This window comes from Camarhynchus parvulus, chromosome 1 (genome assembly GCF_901933205.1).
Source record: "Camarhynchus parvulus chromosome 1, STF_HiC, whole genome shotgun sequence".
Classification (NCBI taxonomy): Eukaryota; Metazoa; Chordata; class Aves; order Passeriformes; family Thraupidae; genus Camarhynchus; species Camarhynchus parvulus.
In genome coordinates, this window is record NC_044571.1 from 85,908,137 (window position 1) to 85,924,036 (window position 15,900).

At 45.1% G+C, this 15,900-nt stretch overlaps 1 protein-coding gene across 1 annotated transcript in view; it reads right to left on the reverse strand.

Annotated features, from left to right (window-relative positions):
* Positions 1 to 15,900, reverse strand: part of MYO7A (myosin VIIA) — a 99,298-nt gene that overhangs the window by 29,516 nt on the left and 53,882 nt on the right. Inside the window, exons 12-19 of the mRNA XM_030954400.1 lie at positions 15,015 to 15,157; positions 14,448 to 14,658; positions 13,852 to 13,987; positions 13,333 to 13,439; positions 4,598 to 4,735; positions 2,360 to 2,518; positions 1,921 to 2,013; positions 487 to 581 (exon numbers count right to left, since the gene is read on the reverse strand). Coding sequence (XP_030810260.1) covers positions 487 to 581; positions 1,921 to 2,013; positions 2,360 to 2,518; positions 4,598 to 4,735; positions 13,333 to 13,439; positions 13,852 to 13,987; positions 14,448 to 14,658; positions 15,015 to 15,157 — 1,082 coding nt within the window. The remainder of the gene's footprint in view (positions 1 to 486; positions 582 to 1,920; positions 2,014 to 2,359; positions 2,519 to 4,597; positions 4,736 to 13,332; positions 13,440 to 13,851; positions 13,988 to 14,447; positions 14,659 to 15,014; positions 15,158 to 15,900) is intronic.

Consider the following 15,900-nt stretch of genomic DNA (forward strand, 5'->3'; position numbering starts at 1 on the left):
TGAAGATTGTCCTTGGCTGTGGCTCCCCCTCTTCATCCACAATGAGCTACCTGTCCTCTTCCATGTCTTGAAACTGGGTTGCAAAGGGAAGAGTTCTGAACCCCTTGGGCTTTGGGGAGAGCAACTTTAGTAGTAGTGGTGACCCAGCATTCCCTCTGCAGTCTTGTGGGGATCTCCATAGATTGGAGATCATGGCCTCAGCATGGCCTTCAGCTGGCTCAGAGCCCACTGCTGCACTGTCATAGCAAACACCACATCCCCTGAAGATGGCACCTATTCTGTGCAGGTTTGAGGAAGATAACACAGTTATCCTCTTGTTTCCTCTACTTTTTTCCTCCAGTACTTGCTGCACCTGAGTGCCAACACATCAGGGGTCCCCTCTGGTCATCTGGGCACCAAAGAAGTGATGGAGCCCCCAGGACCCACTTGCTGGATAAAGCATCCCACATAGCCCACCTCCCATTTGGCCAAGGGGTTCATACCTACCTGTCTTTATACCCACGGACCACCTTCTGGATGAGGATGACTTTGTCCGTGATGGCCTTGTCTCTCTCAATCTCCAGCAGCATGTCGTGGTGGTCCTGTGGGAGGAAGCAACACAACACCAATGTCTCAAGCCTGATATGTGGCCACAGTGGGTGGTGCAAGACCCTACCCCAGGACAGCTGTCCAAAATAAACTCTGGGGTCATTTTACATCTCAAGTATTATGCCACTTGCTCACCGGGGAAGTCCTAACATAAACCCTAGTGATCTATAGTCTTCATTCCCAAATGAACCAGGTCATCCAGAAGCTGCAAATGCAATACTTCACAGTCTGAAAACAGCTAAATTACACTGCCCTTCCCTGCAGAGCTCTCCTCTGGTGCTTTCAGCCATAGGAGCAGCTCCTAGGAGCGCTGGAGAGGTTTGCAAACAAACTCCAGGCTACCTGGGTCTCATCACTTCTTCCAGCCAAGACTGCAATGCTTCCCTAACCTAAGGAAAAAAAGCTCCTCGAAACACTGAATTTCCTTTGCCCTGAGGTTTTCAAATGCACCAATCCAAGCCTTATTCTGATTCCTCCCATGTTGTGTGTGATGCAGCTTTCTTTCCCAGTTGTGACAAGCTGAGCCATGCCGCACTGCGTGCAGCAGAGGCAGTTCCACATGTTTCCTGCTTTGCTCAACCTCCCATGGCCCCTCAGGGCCTCCCAATTTCTCTGTTTCCTGCCCTGACAGCTGTGAAATCTTGATAACAGGCTCTGGAAAGAGCAACTAGTGCCTACAAGTTCTGGGGAAGAGACGGGGGTGTTTGTGCCGGCAGTGGGATTTGGGGGTGAATTTAAGTGTAAGCAGTCATGGTTTATCCCTGTGATTTTTGCTCAAAAGAAGCTGTACCTTCCAAGAACAGCACAGGAATGGGTTTGTAAGGAAACAGGAGTGTGTAAGGGGCTGCAGGGGACCTGCAGTGATGGACTGTTCTGTATCAGCTGGACTGATGCAGAAAAGGAGACTGTAGGCACATCTCAAGTTGCACAAGGATGTGCAGAAAGCAAAATGAGCCTGTGCTCATGTCCCTCTCTCTGCAGGGCTCTGCATGGGCATCCCTCCTGCTGCTGTGCCTTTTGGGTGAAGGCAGGAGAGGAAGCTGAACCACTCAGCCCAGGAGGGAAAAGGCTGTGCACTGGATGTGATCACTTTTGTGTCGGTATGGATTTGTGAATGCATCAGTCCTGGCACCGTGACAGGACTTCCTCCTGCCTGCTGCTCCTCAACTGGCCCCAAATGTTCTGCCTCAAGCCAGGCTCTACCCACTGACATGCCAGCCCAGAGACCATGGAAAAGGGGCATGTCTTGTGATGGAAAGGAAATGGTAGGAGACACCTCCAGAGGCAAGGATCCAAGATGGATCCCAAGAGGGAATGTGGACAACCACCCACCTTTAGAAATATCTTTGTCTTGCCAATCTGCCAGTCATCATCCTTCCCCAGCACTGCTTCAGCAATGCGCTGGCAGGTCCCACGCAGGTCACCCTGACAGAAAAGGAGTTGGGATTCACCTGGACCAGACTCATCCATTGCTCCTCCCAGGTTCAGTGTAAACCTTTTCCGGTCCCAAATCCTGCAGTTTTCTGCTAATGAGGCTCTTATGGCTTTACTGTCACTTTGTTTAAGATGAGTGAGAGAGACAGCCTGAATACGGTACCTGTCCCTGCCAACCCTGTAACCATTTTTCTTCACTTGGAAAGCCCAGAGCACCACTGTGACACCTGGGGATCATATGTTGCATAATTGATTTTGGAGAGGAGGCACACCCCATAAATATCTCTGGAGATCGCCCAGCAGAGAGCCCTCATTAACTGTGAAGGAGGATTCTCACCTGCTTGTAGGCTGGCTTCACCCCCGGCATGAGCACCCGGTAGCGGTCCACGAACTCCACGAAGGTGTAGCGGATGGGGTACCCAGCCCGGCGGATGCGGATGGTCTCCATCATCCCTGAGTACCTCAGCTGACGGACGCACAGCTCCCGATCAAACAGCTGGGGGGGTTACAGGACACCAAATCAAATCACCAGGGGTTTGAGCACAAATCTTTCAGGGCTAGTTCATTGCACTTATGGGCAACTATGCTCTCCTTCACATGGGCCTGATGAGGCACAGACTGCTGGAGACAGTTTTGATTTTCTTTGCATGGTTTTGTTATCTAATTCATCCCACGCCTTTCTCTTGGACTAACCAGAACAATACTCAGAAGCAGGAGCATGGTATGATATATGGACCCAGAGAACTTCAGCCAGCATCTCGATACAAACAATCTTTTTCCCTCCTAAAGCACATTACAGAAGGAAGTAAAAGTTTTAGAATAACATAAAGTAACAAACAGTCAGGACTTTCCACTGACCTTTCACTTCCGCTATGCCATTTCCTATCACTATCAGTATGTTTTCCTTCAAAGGCAGGGATAGAAAATGATCTCAGACAATGTTCTCTTTTGCAGTCACCCTGCACAGCTCTGTGTGCCTTTATCTGGGATTCCTTTTCCTTTGGTTTATTAAGCCAAGGACAAAATTAAATTTAGCAAGAAATCACATTTCATGTCACACTGCAGTCTCTGATTTAGAGTTAGCTCACCCACTTATTTGTTTCATGGGGAGATTAATTTCTCTTTGTCTGATTCTTTCAAACTTGAAACTGTTTTCCTGTCTCACTGAAAGCTTTGCAGACAAATAGATTGAACAGAGACTTCTGGCTTAGTGCTTGTAAGACCTGATGAAATACAGACTTCCTATGCAGAAGTCAAAATACTATACTGAATTCCAGACACCCAGGTGTAAAAACAGTTCATAATCAGGGCATATAAAATAATTTGCTAACATCAGTTCAGGATGTACACCTATTTCTCAACATCGCTTATGTCCAAAAAGAAGGTCTTGTTCTAATCTCTGCTCAGATGATAATCACACATCTGACATATTGTTAAATATTTACCCAAAATATTCCATTAACAGGTTTTTACTCTCACCAAAACCAGGATAAGAGCCCAGTAAAACGGTCTGAGAGACCCACCAGACCTTTTGCTCTACATCCTATTAGGTTCTCTGAACAGCAAAAATAAGTTTCAAACAAACACTGCTTGTAGATAACAGCCCTGAAATTCAGGATTTTATGCTTTTTTGCACTCAGCTGAGCTTTGGTAACAGACACTGACTTTAGATAAAGCTCCAGCCCTGGCTAGATTATTTATTAAATAAAGCTCTTCCTTTCCAAGCAGTACCACAATTAAGTTTGGTGAGCAGGAAACAGCGATTGCTCACAGCATCAGTGTCTGATCCTGCAAGGTGTGGGGAGTGGGATCAGGGCGTGCAGCACCCCCCTTATCACCTGCCTTCTGCTGCAAAACTTGGAGAGCCCTTCCTTGAGCAGTTTGTGGTCAGGGGATTGAGAGTCGTCTCCTTCCTTTTTATTGCTCCCAAAAATTTGCCCCCACAATGTTCATTGCTTTTGAAGCAAATCACTGTGAACTGGAGCAAGATAACTCCTCCTATGTTTCCTCTGTGCTATTTTGCCTCTTTCTTTCCCTGCTTTTAGAACCATGCTTTTGTAATCGGTGAATAAAAAAAAAAATAGGCAATGGAAATGACCAAACAGGATTTAAAATATGGAAGATCCATTGTGAGCAAAGATTTTTAGGGAAACACCCACGGGAAGACGATTTTTAGAAAGCACTGAACTCTGCCACAGAACTAAACCCATGGCTCAGCTGAAGCCTCTGGCAGGAAGGAGCCTACCCCCTATGGAAATGGAGAGGAATTTCCTATAGGATAAGGGGCTGCAGGGTGAATTCCTTAAGATCGTCCTTGAGAAGAAAGGCAGGGTCAGGAGCTATGCCCTGCAAAAAATTTTGGGGTGCTGTTGGGCTGCAAAGCAAGTGCCTGATTTTTCCAACCCTTTAGTGACTCTGTTGCTTGCACAGCAGGCTGTGGGTTGCTTTTCCAATCATGCAGGCTCAATCCTGTCTCCACTGATGCCCAAAGGAGTTTTGCCAGTAGCTCCAGAGCAGAATGACCCCACGGGCAGTCCCATACAAAAAACAACCAGGAGAGAAAAGCAGGACTTACCATGGGCTTCTTGTACTCATTGGGCTTGATGCAGCGGACAAAAAATGGCTGGCACACGCTGAGAGTCCTCATCAACAGCTCCAGGGAGCGCTTGAACTGGCTGCTGAGCGTTGGCGAGCGCTTCCTCGTCTCCGCTCCCTGCAAGACCGCAGCGCAGCAGCGCACTCAGGAAATGAAAGGATAACACTGACTTTCCCCTCTGGCCGCGTCCCCAGGAACCTCCTGCAATAGCCAGGGCTGGAGCAGGCAGTGGGGCCAGAAGTGGCTGAAAGTTGTGGCAGGAGAGGGGAAGGGCAAAGCCTGCCAACTTGCAATGGCTGGGCACCGGCAGCCTACTCCATATGGCTCTATGCAGGCAGGAAAAGTGCCATGATTTAATTTCTCCTGCTTGAACCTCCCTGTGTGAACCTCCCTGTGCAGAGCCAGGAGGAAGATCTGCCTATAGGAGCAAACAGGGTCTTCTGGGCCATCAAAATTCTCTTTATTACAGCTTGGGGCAGTGCACCTGCCCGGGGATGCTCTCAGGAGCAGTGTGGGCTTCCCTGTCTCCATGCATTGCAGCATGGGCATGCCAAATCCTCTGTCATGGTTCCTCGTGTCAGGCAGGGCTCCTCCTGCTCCCTGGAACAAGAACCAGAGACTCATTTAGGGTAAAAAATAACCCAGGAGAATGCTTGTTGCAGGGTGACTCTGCAACAGTTCCAGACACTTCTGCTGAGATTCCTCAGCCTGTACTACCACAGATTCGAGTTGCTTTTGGAGAAGAATATTAACTAAACTAAATGAAGTGAGTATTTAGGGAGATCAGGAAGATTTGGAGTATTTTTCTTGGTTCAGCTTCCCTGGTCAAATTAATAATCCAATCTCTATTTTAGGGCAAGTGTTTCTAAATGAGACTGTGCATGTTTCCCTTAATAGTCCCTTCTCCCTGCTCTGGGAAAACCTTGTTAAACCACCTCCAAATCAAGTCCCTAGCTCATTTCACGTGCCAGACACTATTACCTGAACTCATTACACATCAGTCACAGTGGTGCTGTGTGTCTAGTGGGATCTGGTGCTCAGGGAGCCTTTGTGGGGCAGCAGGTAATGCTGGAGGGCTGGAAGAAGAGTTGGGCACCAGGAGGTAACCCCCTCTTAACTAAAGACAGGCTGAGCATGTAACATGACCTGTGACATGACCTGATGGCTAGAGAATTCCCAAAGGGAGAATTCCAGCAGGATTTTAATGCATTTTTCTTTCAAATATCCTCTTATTTGCAGGTGGTCAAGCCACATGTGGAGTCACAAAATCCTCATCTGCACTGGCCTTGCTGCCATGTTTTGCAGTGTTTATCTGCACATTTCTGTTACCGTGTTTATTTCTACTTTTGCTAAAATTTTTACATGTGCTTCACCACATATCACTAATAACCTTTAACATTCCTGTCCCCCAAAATGGAGGAATTCCATAGAATCACAGAATAGTTTGGATCAGAAGGGATTACACATTCCCTCTAGTCCAACCCCTTTGCCATGAACAGGGAGTTTACACAGCTCAGGTTGGATGTGATGTTGAGACAAACCCAATCAAGACAAGCACAAAGTCATCATGGAATTCCAACAAGAGAAAACCCAGCTCATGCAAACACCACAAAAACCTGGTCTGCTTGCCAAGAACAGCATGGGGGGCTACCAGCGATCTCTCCCAGCAAAATCCTCTCCAGAAGGACAAACTGTTAACAGATCTAGGGTAATTAATGGATACAGCTGCTACCTGCAGAGCACTGGAGAGTCTGATGCTCATATTTTATTGCAGATTTTCTGAGGAAAAGGCTGTTTCAGCACGAATCCTGGTTTGAAAGGCTTTGATGAATGTTTTCTCATCACATTGCTAATTATGCACATGAGGTCACCTCTGTAAGGTGGGGAAGGATAGCCACAGGGGTTGGAAGCAGCAACAGATGCAGGAGCAGGGCTGGCAGTCTGAAACAATTGCATGTTAGACAAATTTTAGTCAGTTTGGGCTTGGCTGGGAGAGATCATTTTTAAGCCATGGTGTTAGGAAGGGAGCAAAACTTTGTACAAGGGTCTACAAGGGAATGCAGGAGTGGTTTGCTCCCAGACAGCAAGAAATGCCTCTCCAGCTTGCTGGTGCCTTGCATTTCTTTCCTGCATGCATCCAGATCTGGCAAAAAGCAGTGGTGCCATCTCCATCCTTACATCTGAGGGCTTTTTGCTGGGAGGGGTTGGAAGGAAGGGACAGTGACCAGAGAGCAGCTTGTCTTTCTGTCCAAATAGTCAGAGCAGTCTGGGCTCCCCCTGTCAAAACCACATCATCCCATTCAGGGATGACATTTCAGGGCCTGACAATTGTGCACAGACCCCTCTCAATGGAGGGCACCACCCCTATGGGCACTTTTCAGGCTCTCAGACATACAACAAATAACCTGACAAGTGTTTTGCATCAGCTTCATCCTTCAGGAATGGGTGACACCACTCACATAATTGTGGTTCCTTCTGCCTCACCTCAACACCAGCTTGGAGAGAAACCTCTTCCCTTACTTCAACAAAATGACCCTTCAACAAAATGACTTCACAAAAAAAAAACCAAACAAAAAAAAAAAAAAGGAGTGGAGCAGCCTCTCAACACAGCCTAGCAAGGCACTGAAAATACAGGATTTACTGCAGAGGAGAAGCATTTTTAAGCTAAAACCAGACCCAGTCCCCAAAGCCTGATGGAGAAAGGGCGGACACATTCTGCTTTTCCCTGGCCAGACACTTCCTAGCTTTCAAACTCTGAGACTGTAACATCTTTGGGACTCAGACTCTCTTCACTTGTGTTCATACAAAGCCCAGTAGAAGGGAGGATGAGACCTGCGTTAAATGGGGAAAGATGAGCAGGATTCAGAGGTGCTGTACCCCAGACTGCAGCACTCAGCCTGTACTCAACATCAAAGGAGGAAAATACTCAAAAACAGAAGAGCAAAACAAGAAAAAGAAGAGAATTAGATTATTTACAGAGAAGGAGCATGCAGAAGAGAGTTTAGAATGTTGTGCAGACTAGCATGACATCCAGACATGCTTCAATTCTGCTTCTTTCTGCCATCTCAAGCCAGTCTGAACTTTGGAAGTGCAAACACATACATGGCTGTTTGCAGTAACACCAAGACAAAAGGCAAGGAGAATGGCAACTACAAGGAGAAATGTCACTGAGCCAGAAATGGTAGAGGTTACTCGTTCTGTCTCTTTGCACCTTCTCCTCCTTGAAGGACAGGGCTGCTGGTGCAGCAGAAACACATCAAGAGATGGCAGCCTGCTTCAGTGGAAATGCAGAAAGATGAAATACTTGAGGAGAGCCAGGGAAGGAGGGTGAAGCACGTGCTGCTCTGGGGGCAATACTCTGGGGAAAGGTTCTGGACAAAGGACCATCCTCCCATCTCTTTAGGATTATATGGTCACTAAATTGAGCCATGCCAATGTGACATGCAGTTTCTGGGCAAAATGATGCTTTTTCTTTGTTATATTTTTATATGAAATGTCACTGGGGTGGCCTTCAGGTGACCACTGAAAACTGAGGCCACCTCATTCTGCAGCATCATATAGCGAAGAGAGTCTTTCTCCTAAAGGCTGTGCAGTCTGGAAAGTGCCTTCCAATAAAATGGTGACATGGGCTACATAACAGTGCCAAGTATCACTATTTTGAACTACAAGCTTATTGAGATGCATATATACATATATATATATATACACACACATATATATATATATATATATATATGAAAAATCATTTTTATCTTGGTTGTTCCACCTTTACCTCAGTGTCTAACAAACATGGACAATTATTTTTCATTAGAAAACCTACAAAATACAAAGTTTAGTTGTAAGATCAACTATGACAACAACAAAACTCCCATTTCCCTGTATCACCTGTTGACATCTTCAGAGGAAAAACCAGTCTAAACATTTCTGACAGGTTTTGCACATTTGTCTCCTGGATTTAATCCCACCATAGAATCACAGAATTATTAATGGTTTGGGTTGGAAGGGATCTTAAAGTTCATTTAGCTCCAACCCTGGTGCCATGGGCAGAGACACCTTCCATTAGATCAGACTGCTCGAAGTCCCATCCAACCTGGCTTTGAACACTTCCAGGGATGGGGCATCCACAGCTTCTCTGGGCAACCTGTGCCAGTGCCTCATCACCCTCATAGGAAAGAAATTCTTCCTAATACCTCAACTAAACATTTTCTTTTTCAGTTTAAAGTCATTCCCCTTGTCCAATCACTCAAGGCCCTCTCCAGCTCTCTTGTATCCTAACTCAGGAAAGACTATCATTTTTGCTACAACTCTAGAGCAAGGCCCAGTGATATGTTCCAATTGAAACAATTTTCACCGTGATACAGAGGGGAAGGAGTCCACCTCTGGAATTAGTGGCTTTCAGTCATTTTGGGTCAGATCCTCCTCATTGGAATTCCAAATCCAAGCATCCAAGATACTGCAGAAGTAAAAAGGGATGAAATTCAGCCCCACACAAAGAGCTGAATTTTGAAAAGCAAGCTAATCCTCTGGTTATCAAGGGGCTGTGGAAATGTGAGCAGAGTCACAAAGCTTATATCATAAAATCTTTAGCACACAATATGCTATCTTATGGCCAAATAACTAGCAAGCAAGGTTTGGGAAGTTATCAGAACCAGTCAGCAGATGAGATGCAACAGAAAAGACCTAAAAGAGGTGCCAAAAGGCTGTTTTGATGATCATGACAAAATTTCATATTATCTTGTCTTTGAAGGCTTGGATCTGAGGTCCCCCCGAACAAGAACTAACCCTTCACCTCCAAAAATAATAGCATTTCCAAACAACCCAAAAATGCAATCCAGGGTTCTCTCTTTGCATGTGGGCTGTCTTGCCTCAGAAAGTGCAAAACAGGGTGAGATTTGCAGGTGTTCGGAGGAACAGCGTCCCACTGAAGCCAATGGTGGCACCATGGTAAACAACAGCCAAATCCCAGATGATCCATCTGAAGTTATTTAGAATGATTCAACTATCAAGAAAAAATCCTCAAAACCTTGGCTGGGCCTGGTTCTGATCAAATCCCCACCATTACAAAGCTTTTCTGAGTTGAGTCCTAGAATGAAGTGACACAGTCATACCCCTGTACCTATTCAACAAGCTGTAAAAATGCTCTCCAACACATTGGTCACCCGAAATGGATCCTCTATAGATAGTGCAGGAAGAGGAATAAACCAACAGGAGTAAAGCACAATCCTTGCCAAGGAGAGGTGAGTATACAAAAGAGGAGCTCATGTATTCAGTTTACCTTTGGTGTGGGTGTGGGCGACTGGCCAAATGTGCTGGATGCATAGCCACAGAGAAACTACATGAAGCACAGGTAAAAAAACAAAACAAAACACAAAACAGAGACAGAGAAGAGCAAATAGTGAAAAGAAGGAATAACTGAAATGGGAACCTGACATTTTTAGTCTTGGAAGTCCAGCTTTTATATATCTCATGAACAAAATGCATTAATTCTTAGATTTTTGTATAACCCTCCCCTGAATTTTCTCCTTTGTCTTGATGTTCACTTCTTTGAATCTGAGGGAACTGCCAGTGTTCAGCTCTTGCTTCTTGGAAACAAACTTTATACATTTTTTGACCTCACTCTTTATCCATCCAATTTCAGCCCTTCCCACTCTTCTACCTCACACATCTCTGCTCTCAATATACAGTGGTTGGGAAGGTTCCAGGAACAAACCACAAAAACTGTAAAGACATCCCTCCCTTCCTCCCTAATTTTAATCCCCAAATCAGGTATTTTTGATAGAATTTAAACTTTTGCCAAGGGGAAAGCCACCCCGCTCCCCCAGTTTCCCATTTGTTTTTCACTTTACAGGGTTCCATCCTCCACTGCTCCTTCTACCTGTTCCTTGAACAAGCAGTGCTGCTAGACCATACCAGCTGATTCCACAGAGGAACAATGTACAACTCCCACTTAATCCATAATTTCACCTGGCACCATTCAAAGAAAAGTTCCTGCTCAGCAAACACATGCAGACAAACCCTCTCTGTGATGACAATGAATAAATGAGACTTTACAGCCCCATGTGCTCCAGAAGTGCCCAGTTCACCCCACAGGTTTCATTGTGTACAGGTATTAGGTCTTTCAGGGACCAAACAGTTACTACAACATTCAAATATACAATCTCAACCAGTTATCAAATTTCTCTGATCTGCGGCTTTCTCGAGGTTCTGGAATATTAGGGCCCCATTTGAAAGACTGAATGTAAAGCAGATGTGGACTTACTTGTACCTGACTCCCAAAATCCTACAAACTCATCAATAAGCTCCTGAGGACCAGTGTTTGGAAGGTGTTGAGCAAAATGCCTCAGGATTTGATTCTGGCCTTAGCAGAACAGCCACTTGTCTCTCTTTAAGAGAAGATGCTACATTTGATTGACCAAGCCTGAGTGTCTCTGGAAATTTCCTACACACAGTGCCTCACTGAAGCTTGGGGAAGGCATGCACAGCTCCAGGGCATTCCAAGGACACTTCACCACAGAGCTTTGCTACATGCAGTCAATTTCTGTGACCCAGGCTCACTTGCTTCTTCTTTTGGGGCACATGTCCTAATAAAGGGGCTGCAGACATTACTGAATGTTGGTGGAAAGCAATGGCAAAAGCATCTCAGCCCCATGTTGGATCCTGCTTGTCTGAGAATTTTTGTGTGGTGGTGTTCAGGGAATTAGTGCTCTCCAGGTTCACAGCGACAGTGTGCATGACTAGAGGAGCTTGCACACAATGTTGGCTCTTCTTCCAGTTCCATGACATCAGGCTAAAAATCTCTCATTCCAAAAATAAACTCAGGCATCATTACAGTATCAAAGCACAGAGACCACCACTTGGGACAGATTCTGAAGATGTCTAATGGAACTATTAAAAAACCTCAAATAGTTTATGTTAAAAAAAAAAGGGATCCAATGCTTTCAGAGGTTTCAGTTCTCAGATCCTAAACAACATCCAGGCAGACATCTCAACTTTGCTATTATATACTTCCAGCATATTTTAAAGATGCTTTGGTAGGGATCCCTGTGAGAAAGCTTGTGTGACTGTGTAAACCCTTTCATTGATGCCCCAGAGCGCATCTCTGCTCTGCCCAAAGAAGAAAGAAATAATTTCCAAGGTCAACTGCAAAGCTTACACCAAAAATAAAAAGCGGCAAGGAATAAGCAATTAAAAGCAAAGTAAGCAGCAGCACTGATGGTAAGGGAGTTAGCGTCTACTTCAACAAGAGTATCCACTTCTGAGGATAGCTCTGAACCCAACAGGAGTGTCATGCCAATTGGTAGCTTAATTAGTAATTGATAAATGTTCTCTTATTCCAAATGAAGTCAAAAGGATAATGACCATTAATTTCATCCGGAGCAAAACTGAATGGCTGAAGTTTATGAACAAGGCTTGCAAAACAGCACGTAGCATACTCAAAGAAATGTCTTGGGAATGTAAATATTTCTTTCCCTTGGCAAGTAAAGGAATTCAGCACTTACAAATTGGCACTCCTGAAAGTCCCTAAGTCCCTTGGTCCATCAGTGGCATTGGCTGGCATTTGGAAATGGGACTCCGACTGCCAAAAAATGTGTTTGCTTTGAAAAATATTATTCCCACACCCTCTGCAGTCCCATGACTTTTGCCTTGGGAAAGACTGGGGGATTTGGCCATAGTGACTGATCTGTATAGGCTTTCAGATTCTGCAAGACTGACATTTTAAAACACTTTCTACTTTAATCTTGGGAGCAGGGATGAGTAGAGAGATTTAGATGTTCAACTTCTTGAAGAAAATATCGCACATTTATGTTACTAAAGTGAAATGGTGACTAATCTCAGCATTTAAGCTGGTATCCCAGTAATAAATGTTCAAATGGGGTGGAAAGGGTTAAAGCAGTAACTGCCTTTCTCTGAAACTTCAGGGCACACAGTCTTCTCTCACACTGAGCGTGGAGTAGACACATAACCTCCTGGAGAACTGTGATGTGGAAAGAAGAGCTTTGAACTTTCAGCTTTCACAACTGGTGTTCCCTCTCTCTGCTGTTGTAACAGTAAAATACAACTGTTCCCTTCAAGTCCTCTTGTCGTGCTTACGGACCAGCAAGATTGTCCTTTTGTTCTACTCTGGTTGGCAAGTATTTGGCTTTTACTTGGACTCATAGAAAGGTTTGGGTTTAAAGCGACCTTCAAGGTCACACAGTTCCAACCCTCCTGCCATAGGCAGGGACACCTTCCAGTAGGCCAGATTGCTTGAACACTTGAACACTTTGAGGGATGGGGCATTCACAGCTTCTCTGGGCAACCTATACTAGTATCTCACCACCCTCACAGGTAAGAACTTCCTAACACCTAATCTAAACCTCCTCTTTGTTAGTTTACTTCTCATTCTATTATACACACATCTGGACGACCTAACTGGAAGGCACAGTTACTTTTCTCTCAGATTCTACAATTACAAACCTGATTGTTCCAATCCCTACACAAGTCTGAGGGGCCACAATAGCAAAAAAATAATATTTCATGGACCAAATGCAATGAACTGGGGGCATGAATGTGGATGCACCCATGACACTGCATTAACACTTCCTGATAGTTGACTCTCACTAGCAGGTTTGGAATACCCCAAGCAGCATTGGAGCAATATGACTCAGCAAATCTTCCACCCCTTCCAGGAACACCCCTCCTCCTGAATAAGGACCTTCTCCCGCCTGCATTACCATTGCCACATCTGCTTGGAAGATCTGCTTGATGAATTTGTTTTTTGAGGAATGCACCAGCTGAATGATGTCTCCATGCAGCGTGTCCCTGTTTTTCTCCAAGAAACCTAGAGAAATAATGGGACAACACACAGATGACACAGTGCAACATGGTCAGCATGTGAGCTGCAAGCAGCTTCTGGGTTGTTGGATTACTGGATGTTCTTGGTGAGGTAATGGGAGTAATGAGTGGGCAGAGAGAGAGAGACCATGAGAAGGAAGACAGAGGTGCATCTTCAGACTGGACTGAGGATGCAGTGGTGCAAAGCACTGCCATTCTGTCACAGGCACACATGAATGAAACAGCACCAAACTCTGCAGCTCATGGGCACAGCTGGAGGGTCAAGTCATTGCAGCCAGAAAAGGAAAACATTGACACAACTGTGGACTACCACCCTGCCCTGCTCCAACACAGCAGTGGCTTGTCTGCCCATGAGAAACCCCTCACCCCCCTGCAGTGCTCTAGGAGCTGCCCCATACCTTTTGTTTCGTAGTAAACAATTCCAGCAAAATGGTTAATGCCAAACTGGGTTTCGTAGTTATTCTTCGGAGGAATATAGTTGGTGTTAAGCTTGTGCTGGGAGTTCAGCTTGTGCAACATGGTGGCATCTGTACCCTGTACATGCATGAAAAGATCTGACATTTAACCAAGGCTATTCCCATTGAAATAATTTTCCAGTCAATAGAACATTTCTTTCTTGACTTGGTGACAATGTGCATTTATGTTGAGAAGTGATATGTTGAAGAAGATATGTCAAGTGCAAAAATTACAGAAATTAATTAAATATCACTGGTATGTTGTTCTTCCAAAAGGAGTGTATTTAACATTATTTTCTCTTAAACTTTGCCAATAGATGTTTTTAAGCCTCTTGCAGGCATATTTTGCCATCAGAAACACTTGTTTCTGTGACACTGACGGAAGAATATTTAAGAGAGTAATAAAGATTATAAATAGGCAGGCCACTGGTGAATGTGTGTTTGGGGCTGAGCAGATCTCTCACAGGTTGCCAGCATGCAAGTGCAAAGGGGATAAAATCAGGAGAGCCACTGGCAGCGAGGCTGAGCCCGAAACACACCTTGGGGAACTTGCTCTCCTCATCAATGAGGGAGATGATGTTCATAGGCTTGATGGCAATCATGTCCAAGGCATCCTGGTTATCTGTGAACTCGATGTGCTGCCAGTTGATGTTCTCCAGGTTGTACTCCTCCTGCTCTAGCTTGAAGACGTGGCGCACAAAGAACTGTTGCAGGTTTTCATTTGCAAAGTTAATGCAAAGCTGCTCAAAACTGTGGAAGGAAGGTCAAGAAAAGGCCTTTTTATACACACCCTCATTAATTTTTTCTACATCTCTCTTCATGCTTTAAGCAATACTCTCAGACCTTGTCAACCACTCAGTAAAGCTGCTGTTGGCTTAGAATTTCCTTATTGGTTCAGACAATCAGTTTTTTTCCCCAAAATGTTATGTGTGTGGTCTAAATCAGTTTAGAAACTGATTGATCAGCTCTGATAATTTCTCATATAGAAATAGGCTTGGTCCAACCCAGTCCAGTTCACTTCAGGAGAGGTGAAAGGACTGCAAGACCTTGAGCTTAGGCTTGTGAAGGAGGATTAAGACCTGGTTCTCCTTTTGCAGGCTCCATACCTGTTCACAGTGAAGTTCTCAAAGCCAAAGATGTCAAGAAGGCCAATGGATCTCCTGATACTTTTGAGTTCCTGGGAAGGAGGTCTGTAAATTGCAGCATTGATCTTCTCCACGATCCACACAAAAAGTCGCCCATAAATTCCCTGCAACATCCCAAAGACGGAGCTCACTGAGACAGTTCAGCTTGTCCCACTAGTCTGTGTCAGCATTTCACCCTTGATGACACAGGTTCTCCTAAAGCATGGCCAACAAGCAGACAGTCCCTGAGGTGCTCACTAACGTCTGTGCCAGACTCTTGGCATGGCTTAAAGCTTCAAGAACTATTACGTAGATCAAGGAAAACAGACCCAAAAGCCTCGCTACAAGACAACTGAGAGCAAACCCCCAAATCTGCATAGTGCTACATTTTGGATCGATGGGCTTGCTGTGAAGCCAGACAGTCCTTTCCTTGGTTTCCACACATTTCTCTCTACAGATCAGCAGAACAGAGCCATGTTACACTGCAAGAACATCTTGCTCACTTGAACAAGGTGCTCACTGAAACAGTGCAGCACTGGCTGAACAGTCTGATGACCTAATGACACAGATATTGCTGCTTCAGTAATTCCAGAACTTCATGTTTTAAACTGTTCTTAATTTTTATTTTATAAGTTACAGCAGTGTGACCAAGAGGGGAGACTAATTCAAAGGCCTGTCACCACTAGAGAAGACACTGCACGCTAGTTAGCTTTCAAACCAGCTTGACCAAGCAATTCCCCACAGATAAAATGAGGACCCAGGTCGGTCAAGACATGCCAATAATGCTTGTCTTGCAATTTTACATAAGGCTACAAACAGCACAGCAGTGATCCACACCTATCCCATCAACCTTCTTCACTCCAAAGCC